The 15,191-nt window shown below is 44.3% G+C and overlaps 1 protein-coding gene across 1 annotated transcript in view; it reads left to right on the top strand.

Moving 5' to 3' along the window:
* Positions 1-15,191, top strand: part of LOC306793848 (cadherin-7) — a gene marked incomplete at both ends in the record, with an annotated part of 71,246 nt that overhangs the window by 41,402 nt on the left and 14,653 nt on the right. The window contains 5 exons of the mRNA XM_079291640.1: positions 4,908-5,075; positions 6,932-7,119; positions 8,733-8,986; positions 9,988-10,124; positions 12,081-12,202. Coding sequence (XP_079147766.1) covers positions 4,908-5,075; positions 6,932-7,119; positions 8,733-8,986; positions 9,988-10,124; positions 12,081-12,202 — 869 coding nt within the window. The remainder of the gene's footprint in view (positions 1-4,907; positions 5,076-6,931; positions 7,120-8,732; positions 8,987-9,987; positions 10,125-12,080; positions 12,203-15,191) is intronic.

Raw genomic sequence — 15,191 nt, 5'->3', positions numbered from 1 at the left:
GGGTATAGCATCCTGTCTAACAAGTCTCTCTACTCCGGTTCTTAATCCCAAATTGAATCTACAAGCTGGCCTTGGGGAAAAGTACTTAATCCTTGAAAAGCTCCAATAACTTCCAAGCAATATGTAATGTCGGCAAAATACATAAGTTGCTGCACCTGAAGGTGCTCAGTTAAGACAGCATTTTGTAATATATATTGATTGATTCCTCGTAGTTTAGTTTGAAGGTGAAGCTAAAATGGTGAATTCTGTTAAGGACTGCGTTCTAATTGATGGCAGGCTCAAGGAGGTTTGAACAGCTGCCTTCAGCCACGTACACCTTGGCGGCGTTATGGAAAGTCCTTCAGAGACAATTATCCGCGCACATTAGCCCCGCTAAGCATGCACGCCTGCTCACGAGCCTCAAATGGCTGGAATAACAAGAGAAGAATTTTGTTAGTTTGAAAATGCCAGGTGCCTGAATGAGAGGATTAATTACACTCTGAAGGTTGTATTTAAGATGTGACACGGCATGCCTCTCGGAGCGACACGAGTATGACATCTGAATGTGACAGGCACTCAGGTGAGAGAAGCCGGGACGGACCGAGCTTTGTCTCTTCTCAGCTTGGGAATCTAATTAAACTGAATACGCTCGAATAAAGGGAAAGGCCAGAGTCCACTCCTTGGGGAATCATCAAGTGTGAAAATGTGACGCAGAGGCCAGAAGGAGCCGGGTCAGCTGCGATCAGCCCGTGATTAAGTTATTAGCGTGGTATTTCTTTTACCCTCTTCTTTAAAAGTGCGCTTTGTTCCGAGGCCGTACGAGACTCTTGTGGCGGCGACTGCACTAAATCGAGAAAACGTTACAGCTTAAGGCTGGATATAAATCTGGCTGTCTCCCGTAATATAGAGCGGGAGATGCAATTTTTCAATTCTAATCACAAACAACAACACACCACCTGGATGTTTGCAGGCATGAACACACTCCCTTTCAGCGCAACATTACAAACGAATGGATCCTGTGGTCTGTAACATGTCTCTATAACACTTGTGGCCCTTTCACACTGAGCAGATATGGTGACCCGTGATTAGAGCATGATGCTTGAATGTCACTCGGTAATGAACGACCTGGTCTGGAGGTTTTATTCCCAGTTTGTATGGCCTGTTTTCCGTGTTGTGGGATCTATTCTTTGTAAGTGGACCGCCTGAGGGCTCAGCAAATCGCATACTGCACCCTTCATGTTTAAGTGTTCATCACCTTCATCAGCACCTCTCATCGCTGCACGCAGAGCCAGAGGGTTCCTCCGAAGTCTGCACTTTTATTTCCTCTTCCCGAGACAAATGTCACGTATCTGGGCTTTAGCAGGGAGCGTGGCCCACCCGTCTGCCGCCAGTGGTGTGGAGACAGCTAGATAAATGCACGGCTACAATGCGTCTGGCTCGCACCGGAGGCAAGGAGTCACGGCGCAATGCGAGGCCGTGCCGAGATAGCGACAGAAGGATTTTAATCATCGCCTCTCACCAGGAATGACACCAGCGCCACACGGGGTAACAGAGACAGAGAGCGCGGGGGCGGGGGGGGGGGGGGGACCAGCAGACAAACAACAGTCTCGCAACATCGCCGTGTGGATTAGCAGTGTTGCTCGGCGACAAGTATGTGTGCTTCTGGCCAGGCGGGGGGAGAGACATGTCTCGTGTTTTAGCTTGCTGGAATCAGGATTCATGGCATCATTAACCGCCGCCAATATCTCCCAGGCTCCAACACACCAAGCTGATATTAAATAAGTATATCAATTGTGTGCGAAGCCTATCTATGGTTTAGTGAGAGCATTCATTTGTCTCACTGCTGGCTGCACAAGCTCAACATCTTTCTAGTTGATTTCACCTTTTTTGGAGCCATCTATAGCAGCTGTTATTATAATCTGACCATTATCCAGCGTCCTCCTCAGGAATGCCGAACCCGCATGTTACCAGAGATTCCTCTTTCAAGTCCAGACATGCACGCTTTGTCCCTATGGCCGTGTGGGATGGAATAAAGAAGAGAGACGTTTTGTTCTGTCAGACATGAGAGCCTTGCCGGATTGAAGGCTTGAAGTAAGTTTTCTGATGCAACTCAAGTAAACAGGGTTCACAGGTATCGCAGCAGCAGACACCAGGGCAGTGGTGGTGCTCTTTAATTGGCTACAAGGTTACACTGTGGGAAAAAGCCTCAGAGAAGTGGTCAGAGGACGGATGGAGGACGGATGCAGGGGATGAAGGGAGCAGATGGGTGAATATCCACAGCACAGAGATAGATGTCTAAATTCTCAGCATAAAAGCACTAAAAGGAACGGAACAGACGACATGGTTTGACTTCGTCGTCGGGGCTTAAGCAAAGCAGAGAAAGGGAGCGTTGTTCTTCCCCACTACTGCGTGACAACATCCCACTCTTCATTATTTGTAGCAGGACTAAAATGGCATGTTCTGCAGAGCAACAGCAAAAGATCATTGCTTTATTGACCACCGTCATCCCAACGTGAGCCCACTGGCAGGGACTTTGGAGAGAAGAAAGCGGACAGCTCACTATAATTTAGCGAACTGAGCCATTTAGTTACAGCAGCCAATAACCGTTTTCAGCTGGAGGGACTGTAATGACATTAATATAGGATGGCAGAGAGAGAAAATTAAACACTTAATGGAATTGTTTATTTTTCAAGTACACCCGCGGTTGACGGTCAAAAAGCATCTTCATTTTTCTCTTGACGTCTTTTGACCCACTTTACTTGATTTGTTTGTCCTTCATCCTCTGGTCCTGGATCGAGCTTAATTGCAAATAGTATGTGAGTGTTTGTGAGTGTGTGTGTGTGTGTGTGTTTAAGAGAGTGTGTGTGCTTGTACTCCTATGATAACCTGATTTTAAACGTTTAGAGATGCTCGAGTTTAAACAAGAATGAGGGTTGAAGGTTAGGCATGCAGTCGGGCTGTGGAGGAAAGGTTTGTGTATGGCACATTATTCTTTAACCCCCGGCAGCCATATACAACCAGCACCTGTCTTCTTCAGAGTCAAAGCAGAGCACACAAACAGAGCATACACAGTGCTAATATTGGCGGTTAAGGCTGTTTATCAGAAATCTGTCTCTTGGTGATTCCAGAAACAACACAGTCTACACAGTGTTTAATGAATGCATCCCCGAGAGATTGGACCTCAATTATATGTCAAATTTCTGGGTAATTTAAAGGATTATGAAAGAATCTTCAGGTACTAACTCCAAGCAAGAGCTGCACTTTGATCTTCTTCATCAGGCCGTGAATGCGATAACGCAACAAAAAATGATTTATTTCTCCAGGAACCGTGTGCTTTGGCTTTGTGTTTCCTAATGAGCAATCTTCCATGTTCTGTATGCATCTTTAATAAGTGGCATTTAATGAATGAAACACATTGTGTGGTAAGTCATTAACTTTGAGAGCAACATTGATTGCTTTTGAGGGATTAGGACATTTCTTCTTTGCATTTAAATGCGTGGTGTGGGTCGTTTTTAATTCTTTGCAGTCCATAGATAAAGTTGAGATTGGAAAAATGCCATTAGTGAGAAGATTCTTTTTTTCGACAAGCTTTTTAGTATTTTGTGCACGTGTGCCATGGCGTAACAGTAGCTGTTTCATACAGCAGCTCGGGTACAGACAGAGAAATGCCACTCATTTGATGCCACTGTTGTCACATCGCTGGCGCTTTTTTTCTGATGACAGATCAATCACGACAGGAGGAAAGACATAATAAAAAATGTCCCCTCGCATGTGCTCTCTTTTCCGACAGCGTCTTAAGCATTAACCTCATCACATGTCACTCCTCCTAAACCGTTTGGAGTGACAGCACATTTGAGGGCACGGAAGAGTCACAACTCATTGCTTTTTGTGTGAAGAAGCTACCAGCCGAGCTGGACATCAAACCCATTAACCTCACATCATGTATCCTTGTAATCGCTGCTTGGTTGATGTGCCCATGTGAGCATCCGTTTTTGACATGTATCGAGCCTTCCAGTGCTCGAGTGGTCTGTCAACTCGCTTGGTACGGGCAGGTAGATGGAGCTTTTTACGCTTTTGTGTTAAAAACCAATACTTTTGGTGAATGGAGGCATTGAAAGCTGTGTGGCGAAACACATTTCTGACCACAATCGAACGAGCAAAATATGGATGAATATAACTGAAACACAACTATTATAATGAGTGATTTCCATTGTGGACAGATTGTAGAGCTCAACTAATTTCAAATTTTTTTTCACGATTTCACGACTGACTTAAATCACAGTTATTCAAAAATAATAAGCTGTTGCAGATTATTTTTAACATTTCTTCGAGAACACGTGTGTATATCAGGGCTGACACGTTTTTGTATTTAGTCTGGGAGATTTTGTATCGGTGAAATCAGTGCATTTTATGAGAAGGCCTTGCATGAAATGACCCACAGCGGGAGTCGGGGTCATCACTACTCAACCCACAGGGTCTTTGATTAAAAGGTCCAGCACAATGTTACAGCACCTTCAGATGAAAAGCCAAGTCAATGATGAATACATGCGGTTGATCAGCACACTTGCCAACCTCCAGACATCATAGCTTTAATGATGCCGATCAATCATTCTGAAGCGTGGAAACATCCTTTGATTTAGCATCTTGCTCAATTGGTATCTGGAGAAAATTGTGGTTTAAGATGCGTTTCTATTCCGATTTGATGAAATGGATTCCTAAGATGACACATGCTGTTGTAGTTGCATGGACAGAAATTAATTTGCAAACATGAATAGAACCAAAAATACATACATTCATGACAACATTATTAAAGGCTATCCACTTTCAAAATCAAAATCAGTTCAAAAGAAGACATATGGAACATGTGGATGAAGGGTTACTTGAGCTGATCTACGTCTGACTCTCTGCCTCTCTCTCTCTCTCTTCAGGTGTCATCAGAACAGCTCTGCCCAACATGGACCGGGAGACGAGGGATCAGTACGTGCTCGTCATCCAGGCCAAAGATATGGTCGGCCAGATGGGCGGCCTCTCTGGCACCACCACCGTCACTGTGACGCTTACCGATGTCAACGACAACCCGCCTCGGTTTACTCACAGTAAGACTCCTGTTCCTGTTGTCCCTACGTGGTCAATTAAAGTTTGACACGCACAGTACAGGCCATGTTTTCAACAGCTACTCAGCAATCAGCAGTTAAGCCATCAGCTCCCTTGGTTAATTTGCATGTTTTCTTTGTTCCAGCTGAATGGGGCTTAAAGATCTGTTGTCGTCGGAAAGCCACTTGAACTCACAGAACCAAACGAGGGCAGATACTCTGTATGTAATGGATGGTGGTACAAAAATGCCTGGGCTGTTATTCCATCCTTGAAAGGAAATCATTGGAAACATTTTAATTTGCTCTATTACTCTGCAACAACACTTTTCCTGTGTGGTAGAATAAAGTTGAACTGAAAATACTGTTAGAAGCGAAATACCCTCGTTAAATCTTCACCATTAAACCTCATCTCATTCGCTGTCCAAAGTTGTGTTAACTGCCGTCCGGACACGATCCTCTCTTTATCTTTGCAACCTCCCTGCATTTATATTTTCAACAAACAGTTGGACTTTTACAACTAAATTAAAAAGCCGCCTTCCTGCAAGGTGTGCACCTCCGTGCTTTGCTCTTCATCAGAGCCGGGGGCCGCCTCGGCGTTCGATACCGGGATCAATCGGGCTCCGTTTATTTTCGTTTTGTTGTCAGCCTATTTCACAGGCTGCAAATGGTTTCCAGGCCGAGCTTTAAGATTCAAAGGCATGCAGTGCTTCTCATGATAATCCGAAGCGCCGGCAACCACTGTCTGGCTGGTGCACTCGCCACTCGCTATGAAGCAGAGTCAATTTGCTGCCCCCCCCCCCCCCCCCCCCCCCCCCAAGGGGGTGGAGAGAAAGGTTCAAGACTACACAACAAGTCACCAATGCAGTGTTAACCCACTGCTGTCATGATGGGAAGAATTTGGGTTTTTGCTCCTGCTGTTGCGCTCACAGGGTCATGGGTCAGAATCAATAGAGCGTTATGGAGCATCAGAGCTGATAAAGAGTCCAGTACCTTGAGCTGGTCCTTGGAAGAGATGAAAGAAGAAGAAGCCAAGGTTAGCGTGCACGAGCGGACAGGGTGGGGTGGGGGATGGGAAAAGAGGTCGGTGCACGGGGCAAATCGGAGGGAGGAAAGCAATCCTTCGGTCTTTTAAAGAGCTGCTATTCCACGGCAAATTAAAAAGCCATTATAAAGATTACATGGCGGCAAACAATGTCAGGCAGATTAGCATTTAGACGGTGGCTGAGGGAGACACTGTGAGGAACACAGAAAGGTCTGGTAATGAGCTCTGCCATGGTGATTGGGGAGATTATGATTATGAATATGATTCCCTTCTTTATTCTTATACGAGTACTTTAAATCCAAAGGGTCAGAGAAAAGCCAAGGGAACACAATGGAGAGCTTTTGAGTAATAGAATCTTCAAGTGGACATTTCATCCCATGAAAGATACGGAAAGGATCTTAGCATTACTCTTTTCTCTTTTTTTTATTGCTTTGCTTTTTTTGAATAACCCATTACATCCAAGCAGCACGAGGGGAGCTTTATATTTTGCTAAATATTCTCTCCCAGCTGTAACACCTACAGAAATATGACAACTGAAATTGGTCTTTGCTTTCTTAATTGTATATCCAACCTATATATTGTATCATCCACCGCCTATGCTGCAGTATGAAGTGGAAGCAAAGTGCTTTATTCCATGTGTGTCACAATTTCTGCCTGTCTGTGTCATGCAACATGAATTTATTGAGGAGCCGCGCAGCCGAATCAAAGCTGAAGGGGGTATAAAAAAAAAGAAAGAAGCTGAGCTGCTTGAAGGTGAGTTGGTGGGGGAAATAAGCACATCCATTACCGGCATCCGCTCCTGTCCTTCCTCTTCCAGAAAGCTATCCGTACACGGTGCTGGAGTCGCTGCCGGTGCAATCTGTGGTGGCCAGAATCAAAGCGGCTGACGCAGATATCGGCTCCAACGCGGAGATGGACTACAGGATCATGGACGGCGACGGGCCTGGCATGTTCAACATAACAACAGACGAGAACACACAAGACGGGGTCATTATTCTCCTAAAGGTACAGCATATCTCTGCACACAAATGGTGCCACAGTGAGTGAGACATAAGGCACTGGGCTGTTGGGTAGAACCCTGTACTTGAGCAGCTGGTGTGTATTGATTGAACTGGCTCGACTATTCCACACACAGTTAACTCTGATATTTTTCGACTTGCAAATACTCATAAAGACATATCAAAATGCTACTTTTTTTTTGTTTTCGTCCAGAAGCTAATGTGTTAGTTACTACAGTACACTTCAATGTGTAGCCAGCCCGCGGATATGAATGATTCCTAAAGCTGATAGCTGAATCCTCTGTGCCATACATCAAAAACACATCAATGAGCCGCACTGGGACTGTATTAATCCACTGCTGATAATAGCCCCCCAACAAACACACACATACTATTTACTCCTGTTTGAGTAACATTTTCTAGAGTGCGCTGCTGCTTCAGGAACTTACTTTGCATTTTTATTTCAGAAAGAAACTACATATTTGTGACGAAATGTTTGAAGTATTTCGGAGGCCTGACTGGGCATAGGGCTGAGTGCACAGACAGGGTGGGGGAGTCAGAAAGTATTAAGTATGAAGAGACTGCAGCTTTGTTGATTTTGGTCTTTTCATGGGAATTGGCACCATGAGAACATCCGAGTAACTCCAGCATTGTACTTTTTCCTCTTTGGATCTGTGGTGTATTAGATCGTACACGAGCATTGTAGCAAGATTGTAGTTCCTGCACAATCATTTATTTTTTCTTTGGTTATAATAAACAGAATAAAATGATAATAAAACAATTTCAACTGGAGGAAAAGCACAACTGCCTCCCCCGGTTTCTCTTTCTCCTCTCCTCACCTTGTTCCAAGATGTCTCCTGCACCTTTGGATTCGGTGATAATCACCAATGACAAATCAGCATTGACTATCTCCAACACCTTGGATCGAAGTTTACATCCCATGGTCACTCGAAGGTTTACTACCACAGCAGCTGTGCTTACCCCAACGCAGCACAGAGATGACTGTCAGGACCGATGACGGCAGCAGAGACTTTAACACTTAAAAACACTCCTCTCACCATGGGAGCCACGATTTCTATAAATAATATCGTTGATATCTGCCTACATAAATTAGATATAACATCTCAAGTTAAATGTGTAACCAAAGCCACTTATTCATGAACTCAAGACAGTTACAACATCGGAGCGAGTCGCTGATACTGAAAGTGTCAAATCAACGTTCTTCTGCAGTATGTTATTCGTCGCAGTGGGGAGTTCGATAAGCCAGGCAAAATGACAAAAAGCATTTACTTCTCGATGCTTTTCACCATGTTGTGTGCCTTTCTTAAAAATCAATAGTGTTGCTTCACGGCACAAAACAACTATAATCCATCAGCAAATGACTTTAAGTTTGACTTTCCATCCACATCCTTAATAGGGATCAATATCTCAACATTGTATGAATGATTCACAGATGTATATAAACTGTTCTTTTACCCTTGACTGACTATAAATGTGGAGTACTCATAGCAGTGTGGGCTTCAAGTACATTTCCGACAAAGAACAACTCAGCGTTTTCGGCCACCTCTCTTATTTTAATAAGTAAAGTGAACATATGTTGTGTATTCTGTCTCCCCCCAGCCTCTAGACTTTGAAACAAAGAGCACCTTCTCTCTAAGAGTCGAGGCCACGAACAGGAATATTGACTCCGACTTCTTGAGCGTGGGCCCATTTAGTGACACGACATCAGTCAGGCTGACAGTGGAAGACGTGAACGAGCCGCCCGTCTTTGCCACACCGCTTAGCAAGATGGTTGTTTCGGAAGATGCCAGGGTGGGCACCTCCATCGGGAGGGTCTCTGCCCATGACCCGGACACCTCCAACAACGCCATCAGGTAAACATTTGCCCATCTGCCAGAACATCTGTGTCATTCAAGTTTTCAGAAAAGTGTACAAACTAATTTTCCTGAGCTGTTTGTTAAAGAACAAATGTGCTCTTAGAATCCCAAATGAAGTAATGAATGTGTTCATATTGTATTCAACTACTCCACATAATCTGCAAGCGCAGAATTCATAGACCCCTTGAAAGTCCCCCCATGTGGCTGTCGCAAACACAACGCCAGATGGCGGGAAGGCCGAGGAGTGCAACATTTGCAAAAAGTGAAATGCCATCTTGAACAAGAGAAGGGCATTCCTTCAGGAGGGTCAAGGCTCAACACTTGCGTCGTGGCATTTGTGAGTCAAAACAAGCACTCATATTGCCAATCTGTGCGTTGTCAGTCTCGGGATCCCCCTACTATTTTGCATTAATTGAATGAATATGGCGGTATTCATGCTTGGTCTGTTGGGATTGTCAGTGATCGTAATCAGAAAATCAAATTACTGCACCATTGTTGCTGTAAATTGCCTCTTTTTGCTACTGTGACTGTTATCGGCGTCTGCAATATATTTCACTACATCTGTTGAAATTAAAATTATTGTGGAACTAATGCAGCCACAAGAGTCGAATTACATTGCAATAATACCCTTTGGATGTAGGCTAATTGAAGTTGTAATTTTCTCTAGAAATATGAGTTGCTGCGCATTGAAAGGGTGTTGTGTGCTGAGGGCCAAGCAGAGAGACCTCAATTTGATCAACATAGAATAGGGTTTTGTTTCATGCTATGAAGGTCCAAGTTTCTGCTGCAGTTCTGAATTTCAAGTGAGCTAATTATGAGTACTTTATAAAATGGAAAACATCTCATACGTCACATAAAATGTAAGCACAATTCATTGATGGTTGATTAAAGCTCTCTCTGTATCAATTGAACATCTTCAGAGTGATTTCTGTGCAGTTTGATAGAAGAAATACGACTAAAATGTCATCAATCAATCAATACCTCCATCCTTTGTCCAGGTACTCCATTGACAGAAACACAGACTTGGAGCGCTTCTTTAACGTGGACGCTCTAAGTGGGGTCATCAGCACAGCCAAGCCTCTGGACCGAGAGGTCAACTCGGTCCATAACCTCACCATCTTCGCCATCGAGAGCCGTGAGTTTCCTTACAGCACGCGTCCTCAAATCAGCCGAACCAGCCAGAGTTGACCGGTCACTAAAGCCCCCGAGTGGGTTTGTGGTTCGAGTGAAACTCACCATTTTAAGAGTTTGTAAGAAAATAAAAACAAGTATGTAAGCTAAGCAGTAAAACAGGGTTCTGATGGCATGAAATAACAGTTTGATCATACATTTGTCTTTAATGTACTTGAAATAACAAGCTCAACACTGCAATGCTAGAGTTATGCTGTTTATTTACATGTCCAAATTGAGCTCAATTCTGTACATCATGCATGTAGCCATCAAGTACAGATATTATTCTTTTTTTTTTACAAGATTCTCATTTCAAAAGGAGTTGAAACTGTCAACAGTGTTCTCAACCAACTAATGGATCTCAAGTTAGCTCAGTAAGCTAGCTGCAGCAGCTAATTAGCTTGCAACAGTTGTCAGTTCGGCCGGCAAAATCGATGCTTCCTGGCTAGAAACGAGAAGCCTGTTTTTGTCTAAGCCTTTTGGAAATTGTACAAAAAATCCTCAAAAATGACAGACATGTGAGCGGTAAATCTGCCACCAGGGCTAAGCGAATGGTCAGATACTTGTTGGGATCTAAGGTTTCATCTACTTTGTCATTGTGACGCTACTGTATCTGCCCTGTTATCATCCTCATGATGTCCTATAGCCTTGTGTGCAGAGGGCAGGACAGTTGCTGGGGTTGTTGTAGGGCTGTCGGGGAATGTTAATTCACGTACAGGACAGTCGACCTCCATGTGTCCATGAGCTGGGGGGGGGGGCGAGATGCTGACTAAGAGTGGGCGATCTCACCCACTGGTGAACTATGTTAATACGATGTGAAGAAGTGCCGCCTGCCTTTTTGATTATCTCTCAATGGCTCGAAGGACACGAGTGCCTTTTTTTTTCCCCGTATCATTCCACTTCCATCATGCAAACACGATGGACAACAATCCACAGCGCATGATCCGCAGAGCTCTCTCGACAGCTCCGTCACATTAGTATGAGTTAAAAAAGAAGACTGCTTTAACATCGTCTCACTGAACACTGTGTACGAAGAGCATTCATTTTTATTCATTCTTTGCTCCAAAGATTTGTTTTTATTCACGTCAAACGGCACACAGACGCACCACTCGGTTGATTCCCCGAGTGTGAGCGCTTGCCTGATACAGCAACAAAGAGAAGGCAACATATAATTATAGCCATATGAAATGTCACAACAGTCCCTCATGCATGAGGTACTGGCTTCTGACTCATCGTGACATTGGGAGCTGTTTCCAGCTGAAAACACCTTTTAGTTTACAGTCTGGCAACATAATCCACTGCCCTGCATGCCTGATTACAGTATTTATAGTAAATAGGTTCTCTCTAACCGAAGAGAGTGCAGGGACTCAGGGATGTTGTGCATGTTGAGCTGCAGTCGCTCACATTTCATCCGCTCTGGCCAGACCGCGGCACTGACAAGAAGCCTGTGGCCCGAAGCTCCGCGCGTCCTTTTTATCACCGTCAAATCAGCCGGCCCACCGAATGTCAGCGCGTCATCTCTGGCCCCGGCATTGGCGGCGACGCCAGGCCTAATCATCATCTTGCACTCAGACGCAGCCATTTAGCCATCAGTGTGCGTCAGGCAGACAGAGGCGTGAAGCCCACAGTGCAAGATGGCTCGTCCGCTCGCGCAGCCTTTCCCCGACAACAAGCCGGCACCGAGTGTAATCACTTTGGCTGATCCACGGCAGAGGACGCCAGCTGTTGGAGGTACACTATTTCATTACAGCAGCAGTCCCTCCCCCCCCTCCTCCGCGATTAATTAAAACACATGAGAAAGATCAATATTCCATAAAATGGCCAAGTGCATCAAGGCAAAGGATTAAAGTGTTCTAAAGAAAGTTTGCTGAAAGCTCTGACACGAACAGGGACTCTCTTCTCTCTCTTTTTTTCCCTTCAGAGGACCCAACCCAAATTGGAAAAGGCGTCGCTCTCATCACTGTGCTGGACATAAACGACAATGCGCCGGTCTTTGCCATAGACTATGAAACCATCCTCTGTGAAAACGCCATGCCAGGACAGGTAAGACCCAGAAACGTCCCTGCAGTCTGTCCAGCTTCCCTTCCTTTTCTCTCCCCATGCTCGCTTGAAGTTTGACTCACAAAGACAGCCTGCTGACTCTCAAAGCCATTACAACTCTTTCTTGTTCCTCAAAACAAGTCCACTGTGCACATATCCACTTCACAGCTCGAGGTCATCCCAGGGAGACGGCATCATTGGTATGAGACACATCCTTAAGATTTAATAGCAGGTATTGTAGGTGTTATCATCCATTGGAGATGTAACTCTCATTCCATACTGTCAAAGACGACTGAATTAATGACGGTGCTTGACTCTGCCTGTGGTCCTAATCCACAATAATATCCCGACGTAATGTGATACCTCATGATGGGAAGGATTGCTGCACTGCCGTGGTTTGACTTTCCGTTCTGAGGCTTTGTGTAATTAAACGATGGCCACAGAGGGGCAGCCAGGCAGAGGAGGCATCACAAAATCACCAAATAGGGACCCAGAGAGATTCGAGGGCTTTAAGACGATGTGATGCAGGAAAAGAAGCTGCAGCCATGCGTGGCATTTCCCCCCGTGTTAGCATTCGGCTTCATTGTTGCTCAATGACTTGTGTGTGTGCGGCGGCGATTCGTCTGTTCCTGGCATTTGGAAAATACAATCAGAGGCGAAGTGTAAAAGAGGCGCGTAGACCTGAATAAGTACAATTGATCAGAATGATGCACTGTATTGGATTATGGCTGTTATGCCCCTCTTAAATATGCTATTTGCATTTATATATTTCAGAGTTGTTTGTCACCGTGCTCACGGGAGGGTGAACAAATTTCATTTGCAATAATGGGAGACCATATTTCATGTCTGCGTTTTGTTTTTCTGTGCGCATGATGCTTGACCACAACGTGGAGCCTCACAGGTGAAGCTTTCTGGGGTTGCTTTGTTGTATTTTCTCTTTGTGACAAAAAAAAACAATTTAATGAAGTTCATACAATTCAGCCTACCTCGAGGTGCTTTGAGATATTGCTAAATCTATATTTAATTGATCACATTCTAGCCTTAGGGTGCAGAGTATTTGCTGAAATAAACATTGCCTCTACATTAGTTGCCGTCATTATTGAAGAAAGCGCTTCTACCACAGCTGAATGTCTATCTTTGGTTGATGATGCTGCCACTTATCTTGGGATGAGTGTTGTTGCTCAGTAATATCACATTTAGAGCATCCTATAGCAACCGTCTATCATCCATCAGTACACCCTGGCTTTCAAATTCAACAGATAATTTGTACATTTCCCCCCACTAGCATCTGATAAATTATGGCGCAGAGCCTATGACAATACCGAAACAAAGTAATTCCCCAACAATTCAAACCGGACCCCCGAGGACAAAGCAACAGCCATGGCCCATGACAGCATCATCAGCAGGAAAAAGGTACAGCATATCTGTAATTACTCAGCTGAAGCAGACAGATTGCTTACTCAATGCCAGCGGTAGCTGAGCTGCGAGGTCGCCCCGAGGTGTAGCTGTACGAGCCGCTCTGCTGCAAAGTGAGGAGCTGTTGGTGACGGAGACCTCTGTCCTCGTCCACACCGGCGAGAAGACGTGCGGCAATCAAATCCTCTCCGTGTCGTCCTGTGGTGGTGCAGTCGTCGCACGAGCTGCTGTAGCTACGAGCTAGTTTTTTAAACACGCTAATAGTTTGTGTGTCTGTGGTTGTGGGTGGATTGTTTTTTAACTTCCTTTATATTCAACTGAAGGGAAATGTTCCAAATGACTGATGAATATTGAAAATTGAAATAGCTGCAGCGGGTATTTAGCTAGTTGGTAAGTTTGGTAATTTCGCTAAGTTGGTAAGTTACAAGTGAAATTGTAAAGAATTAATGATATTTGAAGTGTGTTTTACACAAATTGCTTACATCTCCGTGATCATGTGTGTCGATACCATGCAAATTTGTATCATATTATAAAACATTATTAAAAAATATGGAGGATTGCTGAGATCGGATTTGCTGAGTGGAAAAAAAAGAATACATGTTAAATGACATGATCAATGCAAAAAGCACAAAAACACAATATTAAATATTTCAAAGATTTCATGTGAATGTTCCACATTGATATGTGATTTTCAGATATTTCACGTGTGAAATTTCCCATAACCAATGTTTTTTTATTGTGAGTTTTTGTTCCTAGAATCACAATAAAGCTCAGAAACCACATCTGACTTCATGACATGTGTAACATATTTCATACATTTCACCCGTGAAATATCTGAAAATCATAGGCCGATATCATGCAAATGTATAATGTACAGTTAACAAAATAAAATGTAAATGTGTGTTTCACTCGTGTTGTGTGCTTCCTCATCTCCTCCACCTTATTGCTCCTACAGTCCAGATGTGCTCTTATTTTTATTTTTCTCTGATCAAATTTCTATTAAATCCCACTCAAACGCAGCCTTGTGTTTAGGCATCACTGAAGTGCACCAGCAGGATTGCACCTTCAGTCTGAGTAATGAAGGCAGGCAGAATGGAAATTTCATGATGAAATTTACACCCCAAAAACGCATTCAGAGTAAAGGGAAGGAGAGAGGTTGACATTTGAATGCAGAACCCAGTTTGAATTACAACTAGGTGTCGGCTTGTCTGTTGGCAGACAGACTGGTTGGACTCGTAACCTGTCAGATGTGCGCTCTGCCATCTCCCTGATTCCTAATTTATTAAAATGCTCCTGTTGTGTACTGTATGTCCGGCTGTAGCGCCGAACAGTTGGCTGTACTAACTGTGTTTGCTTCCCTGTAAAGCGTTGTTGAAAATCTCCGGCCGCCCACTGGCTGTCACGCCCATTGGCTTATTCACAGCTGCGACAAAGATGAAATAACAACATTTGCCAGTTGGGGCCGGGGTTGACTCTGTGGCTCTGTAGCACAGATTAACAGGGAGTGCAGGGATGGAATAACCTGCCATTTTTCAGGCCTAATTAAGGCCGTCTCGTGGCACTGGCTCTCTCCAGA

This window comes from Melanostigma gelatinosum, assembly GCF_949748355.1.
Source record: "Melanostigma gelatinosum genome assembly, chromosome: 20".
Taxonomy (NCBI): Eukaryota; Metazoa; Chordata; class Actinopteri; order Perciformes; family Zoarcidae; genus Melanostigma; species Melanostigma gelatinosum.
Note: the sequence above shows the minus strand (reverse complement) of the source record. Positions and strands in the feature narration are given on the sequence as shown.